The following is a 17,980-nucleotide window of genomic DNA, read 5'->3' on the forward strand; positions in this document are numbered from 1 at the left end:
AAGTGTATACTGTAGGTTCATGAACCCTTGGCTGCCTTAAAATTCATAAAATTTTTCAGAGCTTCAGCTATCCTTTTGGCTCTTTGCCTAGCTTTTGTTAACCAATACCTAAGAACTATTTGAACTTCAGTTTGTTACAAAAGGACGTCAATGCCAGGGTAAACTTGCCTGAAATAGAATATTTTGTCAAGGTACTGTCTTCCCATTCTCCTCTTGTGAATGAATTTGTGCTTTTCTTTAATGAAGCGTTTGAGCAAAATCTCACATGCTCTCTCCTGGCTATTCCTGCAGTGAAGTCATCTGGTTGGGCGTGTGCAATGATGTCATGATTGGCATTAAGTTTACCCTGCAGGTTCAAGGTGACTAAATTGGAGGTGAAAGAAGGACATCCTGGGATGGGTGCACCTCCTAATTTAGCAAGAATTGAAGAGCTTTTTATGGCCATGCACAACTTTCAGAAAATTTATTTCGTATCATTAAATGAAACAACGCATGTAAAGTGGTCATTCCAATACCTGGAACATAGTAAGCATTTAATAAATGTTAACTGTTATTATACTGGTTTGGTTTATACCATGTCACAACTCCTGTAATGAACAGAGAAGAAAGGGGAAAAAATGACCACGCTGCAGTCAGCCAACAACCTAATCTCCATTGTAAATTTATTCAGTACATTAGACATCCTGATATAAACACTCAGCATCACCCATAAAATCCCTGACATCTGAATGAAAGAATATTCACGAGGAGTGCACATTGGGTCACCTCTTGACCCTTCATGATTTTTTTTGGGGGGGAGGGTGGAATTCCTTCCTCATAACCTCACTAGAAGTTCTCTGCATTTCTTTCTCTTTTTTTCTAATATTTATTTATTATGTATTTGGCTGCATTGAGTCTTAGTTGCAGCACGTGGGATCTTTGTTGCGGCATGTGGAGTCTTTCCGTTGCAGTGCGTGGGCTTCTTTAGTTGCGGCGCGCAGGCTCTAGAGCACGCACGCTCAGTAGTTGGGGCGCGCGGGCTTAGTTGCCCTGCGGCATGTGGGATCTTAATTCCCTGACCAGGGATCGAACCCGCATCCCCTGCATCGGAAGGCGGATTCTTAGTCACTGGACCACCAGAGAAATCCCGACCCTTCATGATTTTGAGTGTGGAGGAAGATACCAGGAAGGCCTAGGGGCCAGTAGAAAGGAGAGAGAGCTGGTAGAAAGTACTTTTATTTAAATTTGATGCCAAATGGGGAAAATAATCACCTATACATATTTGCCATCTTGTTAAACATTGCCATTTTGAGACCAGAACTAAAAAGGGAAACTAACCTTGAAGATAACACCAATGGTTGGTTTTAGATAAATTTGTTTTATAGCTATCAGAAGGTCTTCTGTACCAGCAAGCTTGTTTCAGCAGAATGCATTTGTTTGGGAAATAAGGAGTTAGGAAAATAAAAGAATAGTCCCTATATGTAAAGACTTTATCTTGCCTTGGAGTGAGTTACAAGTTACACGAGTTGTGGTTTGTGGTGAGGAGCTTTGCTCTCCCTGATAGAGGGTTTTGTTTTGTACCCTCCCCCGCTCCCGCCTTTTCTTTGAGAGTACAAAGATATGGTTTAGAACTTCTTTTATAAAGGAAGATAATGCACACTTTGGGCAGTTGCTTGCAGTCTGTTATTTGCCTTACTCTGTAATTGAGAGGCATGTTAATATCCTCATAAAAGACATTTTGCTGCCTCTTGTTTAAATGCTCAGCTGTTCTGGGGGCCATTATTTCCCCCAGGCAGCCAGTGACTGACTGGAGTCAGCAGGTTTTAATGGCATTAATAGCAGTTTGCTCTTTTGTTTCTAATGTGATTCTTAATCCACCCCCCACCCCCCACCCTGCCTTTCTTTTTCTAGGTTTCTGCATCTGAGAATAGTCTGGCAGCCCATTCCGCCCCTGCTGAGGATGAGTCCCGTAAGCTTTCATTCTTAGGTCTGGTGGAAGAGGGTCTTGTTCTCTAGCCCCTGTTTGGTTGGCGGGGGTGGTCCCCAGTTCTGTCAGTGCTGAGAATGTGTAACATATTAAACCCAGTAATGTAGCTGATCAGATCTTTCACTTGGTTTTAAGGACTGATGCTTGAGTACCCTTCACACATCCCATGCCTAAGAGAGAAGTTAAATTCAATGAAATATGATTAACTTGTGGCCAGCTGAATACTTTCGATGCTTCTCTCATTGAACTTATCCTGTCTTTTGTACCAAACCTTTTCAGGGTTAATGCTATAAAAACTATAATTTTGAAGTTTCATTTTAATAGAAGGTTGGCCAAGAAGGACTTCATTCATTTACAGGAATAAAGAATTGGTATTTGAGTAACCTTTAAAAAAATATCTTTTTCTTATTTATCTAAATAGATACTATAATCCTCCCTCTGGCTAGATTCTAGACATTTTCCTGTGGGTGCTGAATTTGATCACATTTTCATCCTATTTTGGAGTCATTTTGAGCCTCTCTTTTCCCAAAGACAAAAACCTTTGTTTTTTAATATACTATGTCCACTTTTGATTCTGATGTTCAGTGTATTATTTTTTTAAATATATATGGATGTCTAGCTTCTCCTCAGGTTAATTAGTTTACTAGACATTGAAAACTCAGCAAGAAGTTGAAGTATCAGCTAAACAGATCTCTAGTAAACCCTGCCTTAAAATTTTAGAAACTTGCTGCTTGAATCCAAGAACATTCCTTTTGCAGTCATTTTGCTTGGACTAGAAATTTTTCTGAGTTTTGACTAGGTTTGCAAAACATTTTTTTGAAAAATAAGCCATAATCTTTCAGTACTTTGTTGACATAACTCTAGATTTTACGGAATCTTTTATGGTTCCTTAGCAACTGTGTGAATGACTTCTCCGTGCCTCTTCTGAGTTTTCCATAAAACAAATATATTGGCAGGAAATTAACTTATGCAGGTGACACGTCAATGACTATGAAAAAAACTTTATAGAGTCTTTTTCCATAATCTTCATCCATGGATGTTCGCTGTAGGACTGACCAAAAAGATGGTGTCAAATTATACACACTCATATACATGAGCATGTCTTATGAAATTTCTCCCCTCACATTCCCCCGTTTTCCCAAGTTCAGTTGAAACGCCCCAGAAGGAGTTGTTGGGATTGCTAACTACCAAAAATCCATCAAAGTCTGTAAACAGCCTTAAAAAATGACAAATGCTACAGGGCAGAAGTTTCCTTATGTAGGGTGGTTTGGATTCCCGCTGCATGTGGCAAAGGGTGAGAAAGCCTCTGAGTTGACAACCCGACTTGTGAGAGAACAGAGAATGTAAGAGCATAGTTTTTAGCATGAGAATAATGCTTTTCTTCAACAGAAAAGCTATGTTTTTCCTGGTGTTGAAAGGACCTGTCCTTAGTGGAGGTGCCTAAAATTTGCTTTGGGGAGGAACCTTTTCTGAGCCTTCCCTTGAGATACTATAAAATGTCTTCCTTCTGTAACTCAAGCAGGTAACTCCCAGGTTAAGAGTGAGTTCCAGCAGCTTGTGCATCCCAAGCCACTAAGTCCAGATGCCAGAGCTTCCGGCCTTTCTGAAAGTTCTCCTCCCAAAGCAGTGAAGGTAAGATGGCAGTTTCTCTTGGAGCCTTGTAGACATTGGTTTACTAGTAGAGCTCATTGCATCTTTTATCTTTATGTTCATTATAACCTGTTTTTGCTTTCCTGGGGATGAAAATGCCAAATAAGGGCACACGTGAGCCAGTCACTTTCCCTGGAAATCTTGCTGCTCTTGCTTAGGTGTTTGAGCCAGGAGTGGGAAGCCTCACTGATACCGCTCCAGTCTGAAATCTGGAAAGCTCATGAAAGAAAACCCAAAGTTAAAGAAGATAACCTGACTTTTTTTCTTGTTAAGTCCAAATTCATAAATCTATGAATGGGTAAAAACCTATAAAAAAAGCAATATGAAAAATCTGTTAAAATCAGCCCATCGGATGGGAATGTGCAGTGTTAAAGATTTAGTGGCTCCCTGGTCTGAGGAACTTGACCATAACATGATTGGTGGTCAGCGCGTTTAAAGAAAGAATGTGTGCATTCCAGTGGGGGTTGACCAGTCCATTTGCTATAAAAATGGCCCTTCAAATAACACTTACACTAGGTTATAATATTAGATATTAAGGAATGTCCAAAATGTTTGTACCCGAGGAAAATTTTACTAGGCTACTCAATCTGTGGTCTCCTTTCATTTACTAATTTTTTTTTCATTCACTAATTTTTAAAAGCAGTATTTTCCCTTTCTATGAACAAGTAAATATTCCCATAAAAATAAACAAAGATAAAAAAAAAATCCAACACCTCTTTTAGGCTGCTCACCTAACTTGTTTTAATTGAATGCTTTGCTAATGCAGTGTTGATTTACCCACTTGGTTAATAACAAACATATCTTATACTTCTTTAGTGTCTTCCTCCTCTGGTGCTCTCTTAAGTAGCTGGGTTTTGTTTCAAAGGTTTTAACATTTGAGAGAAACTCAATAGGTAGAATTAGTTTTAAGGTGGTTTGTACTGCCTCAACCTCATGCGCACATCTGCCATGTTTCTATCGCACAACTGTAGGCATGATTGGTCTCTTGATGAAAGTTCTAATGCACAGAAAGGATGGAGATACTCTGTAATGACCTAGATGGGAGAAGAATCTGAAAAAGAGTGGATATATGTATAACTGATTCACTTTGCTGTACAGCAGAAACTAATACAACATTGTAAATCAACTATACTCCAATAAAAATTAATTAAAAAACAAAAAAAGAAAGGATGGAGGTAAGACATAGGTGAGGGTTTGGAGCAAAGGGAGGAAAGGGGAGAATCCAGGAAAGGGGAGGTCGGGGGAAGAAGGTAAACATGAAAATTTTAGAGGAAGCAGAGATGTAAGAGGGGAGTAAGGTTTATTGAAAGGAACAAAAGGTGAAGAAAGTAGCAAGAGAAAGCAAGTAAATGAGGGAGAAAGAACTGAGCTGCGTGATGGAATCTGCACATGTACTTAACATGACCCTCTCTTCTGGCCTCGAAGTTCTGCTCATGCTGGCATCAGCACTTTTTTTTTTTTTTCCAGTATCTGAAGTCCAACAAAGTAGCAAATGCCACGGGGTTAATTTCCTCTCCAACAGCAACCCTGCCCAGATGTGAGTCCTTGGGTTGTGGTTCTGGACAAAGAACAGCTAACAAAGCTGACTTGGCCATGGATTCTGTGTGACTGAGGGACTAGGGAAATTCTGTGGCTGATCTAAGAACTAAAATCTGTTCTCAAGTATATTTGAATTCTCAGTCCAGTCTTGCTTACCTCCCTCAACTGTTGGGCCAGATCTCCTGGTCCTGGGTTGGACCTTCGGGACTCCTCCTGATTCGTACTCCAGGGTCTGAGCTGATGAGCTGTGTGCGAAGGAATGCACCTCACTTAGGTCTTCCTGGCACACCGGGGAGAGGAGATGGAGGAAAAGCTCCCTCTGCACCTGCCCCAGATTCATGCCTGCCTTTTTGGCTCTGGTCACCCAGCAGTACAATGCAGACAAGCCTGCTTGCACCAGACATACGCCTCAGGTTTTGAACATTGTATAAAGACTGGGGTAAACTGGCCTCACTGCCTGTGTTTGCCCATGGTCCAAAGCTCAAATGGTTATGGTGTACAGAGCTCAGGGTGGTACCCAATCACATCTCCACTTTATTTACAGGCCATTTATTTTCTCTTCCTCAAAGTTACTCTTTACATTCTGCAGGCAAGTATATAGATACTTTAGTGTTTATAGGAAGACCTGCTGGCATAACTGGTCTTGTGGCCATAGAACATGCAACAGAAGTAGTTTCTCAAGTCTGGGAAATTACATACAGCTAAGAATAAACTTGTTCACTCAGAATAGATTTGTGGGTCCCACACGTCCTGGTAAAACGTGGTCCCACACATCCTGGTAAAACTGCTCCTTGTTTCCTGTCTGTTATTGAAAACAGGACATCTAAGGTAAAGACTCAATTCATTTCAAATTTTAGCTTAATAAAGTAAAAATACAGAAAACAAAAAAACACCCCATAAATGATACTGGTCTTTAAAAGTAAGGATTTTATCTATTTTGAACACTGGCTAGATAATTCAGTTGATGAGACTTGGCACTAATGAAGTTGACGTTGCAGGTTCCTTCTCAAAATAGATGTTCTGGGTCTAGAGCTCAGTGGGCCCTTTCGGAAGGATCAGAACCTTTCAACTCAAGAGACCCAGAGATCTCTTAAGCTTTATGCCCTCCCACTGAAATAAGTTACTCCCTAAATGATAAGGAAGGAGATGTGACTGGCCCTGGGAACACCTACTGGTCTAGGATAGCCCTATCCCAGGTTCCTAGGCTGGTCCTGCTGATGGATGTGTAGAGAAAATATGGCAGCCTGCATGAGAGGCTGTACCCTCTGTGCCCTGTCCCTTCCTCCATGGACAGGGTAGGAGGTTTTATGCTATTTTGCAAATCTACCAGAATTGTGCTAGAAGGGCATCTAGAATCTTTTCTCACTACCTACATCATTACTGCTTTCTCAGAGCACTAACCTTTCCTCTACATGTAGAGCGATCTGCTTAGGGTGTGAATATCTCCAAAATGCTTTCACAGAAAGCTAGGGGAAGGGTTAAGGCTGTTCAGAGCCAGCCCAACCATTTACTATATGGTGAAGAATTTCAATTTAATTACCCAGATATTGTGTACAAATTGTAAGGAGGAAATGAAAGGCCTTTTACAGTGTTCTATCTGAGGAATGGAGGCCTGACATCAATACAGATTTTTCTTTTGATTTCACTGTGTCTAAAGGCTAATTAGCTTCACCATTTATGGCCAGCTGCTACCTGCTCCCCTCCCACACACAGACGTGTACCCCAACTGGAGCCTTCATTAGACTAAAAAATATATATGAGACAAGAGAGTGAAAGAATGTAGATGAAGTCATAAAAATTTATTGTAAAAAAGCTTTAAGTAGATGCTGATCTACAGAAGGCCTGTAACATCCCTCAGATGGGAAAGACATGACAGTGTTTAGGGACATCAGTTATTTATATGTTATCGCACTCATTCCTGAATATCCTGAAGATATTATCTGCATATTTTAATTTGAAACAAAGTGAAGACTGTCATTTGTTCAAAATGCTGTGGTGAAATTATGTTCATTTGGGTTAGTTAGCATCTGCTCCCTTCCCCAAAGCGTTTCCTTTAGTTATGGAAATTTATTCCAGGACAATTGAGAAAATACTCTATTGGGTTGTGAGTCGGGAATTCTGAGTTTTAATCTTAATTCTTTTACTGACTGTGCAAACTTCTATAACGCATCTGACATCCTGGTACCTTAGTTTCTACATTTGAAAAATGGTGAGGGAGGGGAGACGAAAAAACATCTTACTACCTGAAAAAATATATTGGAAAGATAAGAAATGTCTGACATTCTAATACTGGCAGTGTTTTAAAGGTGGCTATGCAAGTTCAGGCGTGCCATGACGGCCTGGGCAGGGTGTGGGCCAGGCCTACCATAACGGTAGAGGTTTGGGCACTGACCGTGCTTCCTGCTGTCTGAATAGACATGGGGGCGATTACAGAAAAGTGGCTGAGAGCCCAGGACAGAGGAAATAAAGGGAATGCACAGCCACAACCACTCTGACTTGGCATACTACCATGTTGGGCTCCTCTTGTCTCTATGATGCTATAAGGGCCCTTGGGCAACTGCCGTATCAACCTTCATTAAATAATTTGAAAAGGGTGTATGGGAAAAAGGAAGAGGAATAATGGGAATCTGGTAGGTCTGGCGAGGTAGGAGCTTGTGGCTAGTCAGATATTTGAGCTAGTAGTCCATTAATTTGATGTTAAGGGGAGGAATGCCTTTTCACTTGTGGAAGGCTCCGTTCAAGAGGGAGCCATGGGGTGGGGGGGTGTCAAGTGTGGGAGGTAGAAAGACACTAAAGAATTGTTAATGAGACACTCCTTGGGTGAAGGCTATAAAAGCTCTCTCTTCTGAGCTGGTACTCTGATCTAGCCTCAGGTAGATGTGAGTGAGGCTGATTTTTGCCACGATTAGCAGTTACTTGAAAAAGAAAGAAAATGTGGTCTTATTCTTGGATATGAGTCTGTAACTGAGTTTCAGCTCAGCTGCAGAAAAAAGCCCTCCAGGGCACACCAAATGCTGTGTATTCATTGAAGGTTCCTGTTTGTCTCTTCCAGCTTCTGCTTCCTGCTCCCGGTACCTAGTTTCTGCTCCTGCCTTCCACTTTCCTCCTAATGTGAGCTCAACTTGCAGCTTTCTCTCAGGTTTTCCTTTCTATTCACTGGGCTGCACCCTTCTCCTACCGTGTGTTCTCTTTCTCTCTCTCTCTCTCTCTCTGTGTGTGTGTGTGTGTGTGTGTAACAGGCATGCTCTGTAGGCTTCCAGTCTCCTTTAGCAGAATAATACCCATTTCCTCCTCTACCATGGGAAATTTCTGTCTCCTGCTCTGTCTTTAGCGACCAGAATGAGCGCTTACTCTCCTAAGTATTATAAATACAATATTCATCCTGCAACTGAAAATGATTTTCAATCTGATAAGTAAATACATTTGTCCTATTACTTTTACATTGTCTGAATTGTGATTTGTACAGCCACTCTCCAGTTGTACTATTATACCCAAATTTTATTCTGCCTTTTAATGGATTTCCTGTTTGCTAGACAAGGACCTAGTCCTTTTAGAGAAACCTAATTAAATTATGCAAGGACATCTCCACTTAGGTCCTATCTTGTTAGATAAGAAAAAACAATTTCGGAATTCCTTGGTAGTCTAGTGGTTAGGACTCCAAACTCTCACTGCTGAGGGCCTGGGTTCAAACTCACAAGCCATGAGGTGCGGCCAAAGGAAAAAAAAAAAGCAAGAGAGAGAAAGAAAAAACAATTCTACAGTGAGGTCCTACTGTATAGCACAGGGAACTATGCTCAATATCCTGTAATAAACCGTAATGGAAAAGAATATGAAAAAGACTATATATATGTAAAACTGAATCACTTTGCTGTACACCAGAAACCAACACAACATTGTAAATCAACTATACTTCAATAAAGTAAATTTTGAAAAAAGAAAAAACAATTCTGAGCTCCAAATAACGCCCTGATATCTGCCAGCAGCATTCAGTACAATACATTTGATCATATCTAAGTTCCTCCCTTATGCCTGGTAAACTTAAGTTGTAGCTGTGGTCTTTGATCCTTTAAGTTTTTCTCTTCTACTCTAACCCTAGGAATGGAGGGGCTGCTGTTAACACTCAGCCCTCCTCCTTCATTTTTAAATTCTTTGGTGCTATTTGGGAGCACTAATTTTATTAAACTCCCTTTTATAGATATTAACCTTTGCTTCCATTTTATGCCCATTTTCTACTCTCATTTTCTGTCCAAATCTACTTGGAAAACCATTCCTATTTCTGCTTTACTTCCTAGTGAATCATTGTGGCAAGTGAACCAGCAGTCTGAATTTTTTTTACGGGTCTATTTTCGGATTTTTTAATCAAAATTCTGTCTTACCCATAAGCTGGTTTATCTTAGGCTTACCTTAACCATTCAGGCCCTGGGCTTTGGGACTAAATTGTATTATTTACCACCATATCGGTCTTGGTGGCAGAGGCCACCAAGGTGCCTGAAAGAGCTTCCAGGCCACCTTAACTAAAGCTGCTTCTGCATTTACTGGTTGAGCTGTTTCTCTTGGGACAAGTCAAGAGTCACACACACCTAGGGACTTCTTACCCCCACCCCTAGTGGCCATGTAACTATTTCTTATCATGTAAAAACTTATGGTTTTGGAATTCTAGCTTTCATCAGTGCTAATACAACCTACTTTATGTAGTTTAGGACTGAGTTTACCAGCAACAGCTGTGCTCACCCCGCCCATATTCCACACTTTACAAACAGTTCATGAATCCCCGTTGTGACTCACCGCCCTACCCAGTACATTAGTTTTATTCTCCATTTGGTGTTTTAAAAAGATTATAGAACCTGTAGCTTTATTGGGCTATGCTTTCTTCTGGAATCCTAATAAAATAGTTTGTGTGTCTTTTAAAATGTTCCATTTATGTGTCAATTTTGCTTTATTTAAAAATGTTATGTCTAGTGGATTGAGCAAGTCAAGATTATATGCAGAGGGGACTGAGAGATGCTTTATCAAAGTGTCTTTTATGAATATTTTTAAAAAGTCTCTATGTGTATAACTGAGTCACTTTGCTATACAGCAGAGATGGGCACAACATGGTAAATCAACTCGACTTCAGTAAAAATAAATAAATAAAAAGATTTTAAAAGTCTTTTCCTACTTCCAAAAGCCAAATGCTTTCTCTCCTTGAAAGTTACCCCCTTCAGAATCTGGTCTTTAAAAAGTCTGTTCTGCCTCTTATTTGGCGCTTGGATCAAACCATCAAACTTCTTTCTTCTGTATGTGATGACATTTTCTCCTCATTTCCTGTGCGTGGAATCATTTTGTGTGTACTTGTGTGTGTGTGTGTGTGTGTGTGTGTGTGTGTATGTGTGGTGGTTTGTCTAAGCCTTTCTCTGCAGTCCAGCCCTAGCTCCACCCATCCTCAGTGGCTGCTGCACTTATGGCAGCCAGACAATCAGGGTAGGGAATTCAGGAGAGCCTCTTGGCCTTAGAGAGTCAACCGATAGAATTGCAGTAGGCTTACTGTTCCTCTGAGAATTGACAGACCAGGTAAGGGAGCCCTTAGATAACAAAGTAAATCCCGGGGCCCACTTCAGCAGAGTACTAACTCATTGCTGCCTTTGCTAGCTAGAGTTGTCCTTTGCTTTTCCTAGAAGTTTCAGGCACCTGCAAGAGAGACCTGCGTGGAATGTCAGAAAACAGTCTACTCAATGGAGCGTCTCTTGGCCAACAAGCAGGTGTTTCACATCAGCTGCTTCCGTTGTTCCTATTGCAACAACAAACTGAGGTAAGCCAGACCAAAACAAGCCATCTCTCTGTGTGGCTGGACCTCCAGAGGGAGTGGTTGGTTTTTAGAACACTGGTACTAAAATCTGTGGTGCTAATAGTGTGTGCTGTTGAGGACCTCTGAAGAAAGTAAAAAGTACCATTTAATGACAGGCATTTTATATCAAATTATAATGGTGTTTAGAACTTCTTGGTACTCTCACATGTTAATTTACATGTTAGGACCGAAGCTTAAATCATGTAAGTTGCAGGTAACTGCCCCTGTGACCTAATTTAGTAGAATGTTTTCCCTTGGTGTCACAGAATCATACAGTTAAGAAATCTCAAGAGGATACTTGTTGAAGCCCTTGAAATTATCCCAAACACTATATAAATGGTAAAAATAGCAATAATAATAGATCCTGAAGGGCATATATTTTTCTGTATATTGTTTCATTTTATTTTCTGAGAAAATAATTATGTATCATTTCTTCCAAGTTACTCAAAGTATGGGTATAAATGTGACAAATTGGGGAAATATTCCGTATTAACTCATTTTAACCGTAGAACCTTGGAGGAGGAAGTAACCAGGATGTCATTTCCTCCAGCCTTCCTTCCAGAGCAAGCACCCTTTCCAGCATACTGTTGAAAGATGTCCTGGCACCTGCGTGGCACTTCTGCGGGGGTTAATACCCCACTACAGCTAGTTCCAGCGTTAGCGCTAGCTTGAAAACTTTCCCTTCTGTTGAGCCAAAATGTGCCTCTGTGACTTCCACACAGTGGTTCTTTTTCTGCCCACTGTATTTTTTTCTCCAGAGCACATTTTTCTAAATTTTTGAATTTTTATATTTCTTCTGTGGAAATGCTGTTGTTTTTATACCGCCCTTTAAAATGTGTTAACCCTGCGAGAGGCACCAGATGTCCTAAAGGCCTGTCCAGCACTCTTGTTAGGGTAGACCGACTTCTGGCTACTGCTCACCATTCTCCTATTAACCATAGCTTTCCTTTATTTAATCACTGACGTCTACTCAGTGCCAAGCGTTGGCAGAGCGTTATACCCATTTCTGTAAAAACGTGCTTTTAAATTATAACACAAATGGGAAACTAGGAGGGAAAAGATACAACTTTTTACAAAGGAATATCATTAAAAGTAGTTATAGGTTAGAAATACTTAGGAAATATATGAATGATCAGAACTAGGTGGGACTACCTAGGGAAGACTACCTGGAAGAAGTAACTTTTTCAACAGTTTTGACAGAGGGGAGTGAAATCACTTGAAAATGGGAGCATGTACCAGGTGGAAGAATGTCTTGTGAAGGTTCAGACCTAGAATTGAGCATGTTTTTTATAAGGATAATAAAACAAATGTGCTTAAAAGGACACCCTCAGTGACTGATGTGCTTTTAAAGGTATTTTTCTCACTTAGCATCTTCTGAATATACTGGAGTTGCCAGGTTTCAGCCTACTGGTGTAAATAAGAGAATACATATTTGTTAACTTTATGCTCTTTTTTTTAAAAACAACAGTCTAGGAACATATGCCTCTTTACATGGGAGAATCTATTGCAAGCCTCACTTCAATCAACTCTTTAAATCTAAAGGCAACTATGATGAAGGCTTTGGACACAGACCACACAAGGATCTGTGGGCGAGCAAAAATGAAAACGAAGAAACATTGGAGAGACCAGCCCAGCTTCCAAATGCAGGGGAGACCCCTCAGAGCCCAGGGGTAGAAGATGCCCCCATTGCTAAGGTTGGTGTGCTGACTGCAAGTATGGAAGCCAAGGCCTCGTCCCCGCTGGAGAAAGAAGACAAGCCAGCTGAAACCAAGAAGTTGAGGATTGCCTGGCCGCCCCCTACTGAACTTGGCAGTTCAGGAAGTGCCTTGGAGGAAGGGATCAAAGTATCGAAGCCTAAGTGGCCTCCTGAGGATGAAATCAGCAAGCCTGAAGCTCCTGAGGATGTAGATCTGGATCTGAAGAAGCTAAGACGAACTTCTTCACTGAAGGAGAGAAGCCGCCCGTTCACTGTAGCAGCTTCATTTCGAACCTCTTCAGTCAAGAGCCCCAAAACCTTGTCCCCATCTATCAGGAAAGGCTGGAGCATGTCAGAGCAGAGTGAGGAGTTTGGAGGAGGTGTAGCAGCAGAAAGGAAACAAACGGAGAATGCCAATGCCTCCGAGAAGAATGAGAGTGTGGAAAAAACAACCTGGCCAAACAAGGGATCTAAAGGAGAGGAGGCAGGAAGGAGAAGTAAGGAAGTTCACAGTTTTGAGATGGGGAGTGAAAATCTTATAGAAAATGGTGCAAACTTAGATGAAAGTGATAGAAACCTTCTCACACAGCAGTCTTCACTAGAACCCAACTCTAAAAATTGGTCTAGCTTTGCAGATAACACCTCCACTAAAGAATTCACTACTCAGAATCAGACATCCCAGGATGTGGGATTCTGGGAGGGAGAAGTAGTCAAAGAGCTCTCTGTGGAGGAACAGATAAAGAGAAATCGGTACTATGATGAGGATGAAGATGAGGAATAACAAATTGCAATGATGCTGGGCCTTAAATTTATGTTAGTGTTAGTGAGCCACTGCCCTTTATCAAAGTGATGCACAAAACAGTGTCTTAGCATGAGTTGTAATTTATGTGGAAGTAACTTTGGAAAAGAGTTCTTGCTTCAAAAAAATCCCATACTGTGCAGCTTAAGTGAACCAATTCTAAATGCTAGATAACATTACTTAAATCCTCTCTTTTAGCAATGATGATATACACAACTGCTTTAAGGTCTTTTGGGGGTTGGGAGTGTGTATGTGTGTGTGGGGGGGGGGATATTCCAACGGATATGGTCCAGCTTCCATTGTACTCCCAAAAGACAATATGAAAATGGAGAGATGATTAGTAGTACATTGTTACACTAAAAATTCAATTGTGGAATTAGGAAACATGCAGAAGGGATTTAGGGGCCTAAACATTGTGACTGAATGCACTTTAGTATAAAGGGCACAGTTTGTATATTTTTACATGAATACCAATTTATTGTTTAGTATTCCTCTGTTAAGAGATCAAATATTTAGTCTTTAAAAAAAAATTTAGGTTAATTTTCTTACTCTGATATATATGGGGAATTTACTGCTTGCTCCGATATATATGGGGAATTTATTGCATCCTGCTTTCTAAACAACATCCTGAACCAGATTATTGAGATATAGCATAACCATCTTTTTGGAGCACCTTTTGAGCACCCTTAGTGCTTGGAGAGATTCATCGTGTCCCAAATAAGCTATGGTATTTGCCAATGAGTTTGACTACACCCCCAAGTGATTGCTTTCTTCTCTGGTGGTATCTGTGCTTCTCATAATTTACTGTAAGCTGCAATATTTTTATAAGATCTTTTGTATTTGCCATGTTGCATATTAGAGCAAAATGATGAGTTTAAAGGAGGAATAACAGAAAAAAAAAAAAAAAAGCCTTAAACCACTTGAGCTCAGATCCTCAAACCCTATATTCTACTTCTGATATCCCCTTCCTGGGACACTAGTTTTTTAATACTTAAAAGCTCTGAAATGTATTGATTTTTATGGCAGACAGTATTCCCAGGGTGCAATTAAACCAGTTATAGGCCTTTTTTGGGAGATGGTTTTCTAGTATTAAGGTTTTGGAACAATATAAACTTGAGTACAGTTGTTGTACATAATTGATATTCCAAATTGTATGTTGGGGGAGAGAGGTGTTTTAAGGTATAGGCTTTTCTTTATACTGCATTTTTAGAGATTTAGCTCTGATATTTTTTAGAGATGTAAAATATTCTGCTTTCTTACAGTCTTGCTTACTCTGAAACATTTTTATTCAATAAAGCTTTTAATTTACACTTGAACTTTTCAATGTTCCTTTTCCATTATTATTTTACATTGTTACAGTCTCTCAGGACCTGCTTTTACCTTAGCAGTTTGGGTAGAAAAGGCAGATGGATCTGATGGGTATGAAGTGAAGAGACATGCAATGTATACTTCTCACCACTAGGTGGTGGTGTTGGGCTGATCTTAGGATTTCATCCGCCTAGAAAACATTTTTCTTGAAAATTGAAAGCAACTTGGCAAGAGAATTATTGTGTTCATTCAAAATGAGCTGTTTGTTTTACCCATTCAAAATGCAGTGGTGGTTTTTTATTGTTAATTGTACTCCGCATTTAATAATTTACCTTACAAGTATACCTAAATGCTAAATGGAATTTCCAAATGCCTCTGCTGAAAATGGACTTGTTTTCTACCCTGGGCAGAGGCATAGTTGGTTGTTTGTTTTCCTTGCTTGCAGAGGCAACTGCCCCAATTAAGGTACCTTTTTTAATGGGAGTGTAGATTTCCTTGGAGATAGAAATGCTTTTTGAGTCATCTGTTAACATTTTCCAGGGCCACTGTGTGTTCCAGCATCTTGCCTGGTCTTCTAAGTGCTTGTCCGGGTACTACTATCTGCTCTTGGCCCCAACACAGGCTGAAGTCATTTAGAAAGCCCTGTTCACTGAACAGTTAATCCAGAAGTTCCTGCTGACATTTATAAAATATCCAATCTTGGCTTGAGTTTAGCTACCTTTACTCTGTGACTCACTGCTTGCTGCTCTAACCCATCCACATTGTACTCCCTATATCTACTAACCTTATACAAAAAGTCTCAGCGCCTATGGCTGGCATTAATGGGTATCAGTTGAGTATGTCACCATATATCAGGTACTTGGGGGCTGAGATTACCCTTGGAAGAACTCCTTTCTGTGCCTTTCAAGGGCTAAGGTAGACATAGGTACAGACCGTAGAGACAAGAATTAGCTCCATAATCAATATAATAAAAGGATATTCTTATCAAGAGAATGACCAGATAACACTAAACATTCTTAGAAAACAAAAGAACCTACAGCCAAATAAAAAGTGCTTATCATTTATTCTCTCAGCTCTCTAAATGAAGCAACTTGTTGGACTATGTCAATGTTGACAATAGGATGATGTGAATTTTTCTGTTGGTAAAGCAGGAAAAGGGGCCAGCTTGGGACTTGAGATGGTTAAGGAGACTCTGTCCATGACTGCTACAGGGGCCAACTTAGTTCTTTTACCAGCTTGCTGGTCAGATCACTCCTGGCCAAAGTGAAACCTGTACTATATTTGCTTTCATTACGTATTTCGTCAGCAATATGTTTTCTAACAATCAAGAGGTTGAGAAATGGTACATATGTGTTTTTCTGGGAATAGATCTTGAGACCAAGATCATTGTGTGTTGGCCTCTGCATGCTAAGTTAGCATGTTCTTTGTTCCTTGGGGCTCTGCTTTGAATTCCCATGGGATCAGAGAGAGTTTACTTCTTTTATTTATTTATTTTGGCCACACCACACGGCATGTGGGATCTTAGTTCCCCAACCAGGGATCGAATCCATGCCCCCTGCAGTGGGGGCATGGAGTCTTAACCACTGGACCACTAGGGAAGTCCTGTGAGTTTACTTCTTTTAAAACGTATCTTGAATATAGGGTAGTTACCATTAAGCTATTTCTGGGTTTGGACGAAAATGGCTTCAGGCAGTGTGGTTCTCAGACCAGCAGCAGTGGCATGACTTCTGAGTTTGTTGGAAATGAGAAATGCACATTTATGGGCCTACCCTGAACCTCCTGAATCAGAATCTCTTTGGATGGAGCCCAGAAAACTTTTAGCACACTCTCCATGTGGGAGATGAGAGAAGCTAATGTCTGAGCTGTGGTACACTAAGGTTTGAGAACCACTGAACTAAAGCAGACCTTCTAGTCTACTCCTTAAGGTGGCTCCTTTTTTTTTCTCTTCTTTCTCTCCCTTTGAAACTCTTTTATCTTCTGCTGCAAGCATGCCTACTAGTATAAAGATACTCTGTCTGTCCTTGGACAAGATTAGTTCTTTAATCTTTTTTCAGATCATTCTAGGTAGCCTGTGGTAATTAATCTTGTAGCCAGGTTTGAACGGTTGGCACCCAGGGTTCAGCGTTCTCCAGCGGTTGAGGGACAATTTAGAATTCAATATTTTGAAGGTTTCTTGTCTATGGCTCCCCTCCCTGTTTATGTTGATCCACAAAAGAGTTCAATGTTCAATGTGGACATCTAAAGTTAAGGAGTTTTATAGGATAAAGCCTCAGGGCTCTGGAATCTAAAGACTTTCTAGTTCAGAAGCTCAGCTCTACCACTTGTTTATATAGCCTCGGGCAAGCTGCTCTCTGGACCTCAGTTAACTCATCCATAAAATAGTAAATACCTACTTCACAGAATGAGGAAGTTAAATAATGTGTGTAAAATGTTCAGGGCAGTACCTGGCATATAGTAAACCTCATTAAACATCGGCCATCATCTACTTTGCTTTTTCCTTTAATATTTTCCTTTGGATATCTTCCATTTCCTTTCCCCATGAGAAGAATAAAAGGATTTTTAAAAGTCAATTTTGAGGGATATACAAGGACAGGGGGTTGAGATCATGGACGGGCACGAAGAGAGAAAAAGGGTGGGGAGCAAAAAGAACGCTGCTAGTAGGCGGGACCAGCTGAGATGGCGATAAACCCTAGTGAGAGATGGGGGCTGTGAGGGAGGGGGGAGAGAGAGCGAGAGAGAGGTATGGCCTTCCAGGGAGCAGGAACAGCTTAAGCTGGCTGGACTGAGAAGAATGTCCCCATAAGGGAGCTATGCCTGAAATAAGGGGTGTAGCCGTAGCTGGACGGGAGAGTGAAGGAGGAGGAAAATCTTCGCCGAAACCGGTAGCAAAAAGGGGCGGGACGAGCGTTGAGTGCTTGTGCGGGGTGGGACCAGGACTGGGTGGAGGCGGGGCGGGAAAAGGAGGGGCGTGGCCAGGATCGGGAGGCGGAGTCCCGAGGAGAGGCGGCCGGGGAGGCTGCGGTGAGGGAGGTGGGCGGGGAGGCGGGATGGGCGGTGAAGAAGCTGGGACCCGCAGAGGAGGCGGGCTGAGACGTGATGGGGACAAGAAGGGGCCGGAAGGGGGCGGCCGCCGGTCCGGCCCCGCCCCCGCCCCGGGGCCGCCTCCCCGCGGGTTCTGTTGGCCGTGGCGGCAGCTGA

General features: G+C 41.2%; 1 protein-coding gene across 8 annotated transcripts in view; it reads left to right on the forward strand.

The window, feature by feature from the left end:
• The window catches only part of LIMA1 (LIM domain and actin binding 1), an 84,253-nt gene extending 69,470 nt beyond the window's left edge, over positions 1-14,783 (forward strand). For 2 of the 8 annotated variants that reach the window (XM_065886661.1, XM_065886657.1), the window contains 4 exons: positions 1,891-1,948; positions 3,486-3,598; positions 10,810-10,943; positions 12,448-13,456. In XM_065886661.1, coding sequence (XP_065742733.1) covers positions 1,891-1,948; positions 3,486-3,598; positions 10,810-10,943; positions 12,448-13,456 — 1,314 coding nt within the window. Of the gene's footprint in view, positions 1-1,890; positions 1,949-3,485; positions 3,599-8,207; positions 8,267-10,809; positions 10,944-12,447 lie in introns of all 8 variants that reach the window. The other 6 variants (XM_065886660.1, XM_065886658.1, XM_065886653.1 and 3 more) reach the window with 5 other exon arrangements.
• Positions 14,784-17,980: the final 3,197 nt, after the last annotated feature.

This window comes from Phocoena phocoena, chromosome 11 (genome assembly GCF_963924675.1).
Source record: "Phocoena phocoena chromosome 11, mPhoPho1.1, whole genome shotgun sequence".
Classification (NCBI taxonomy): Eukaryota; Metazoa; Chordata; class Mammalia; order Artiodactyla; family Phocoenidae; genus Phocoena; species Phocoena phocoena.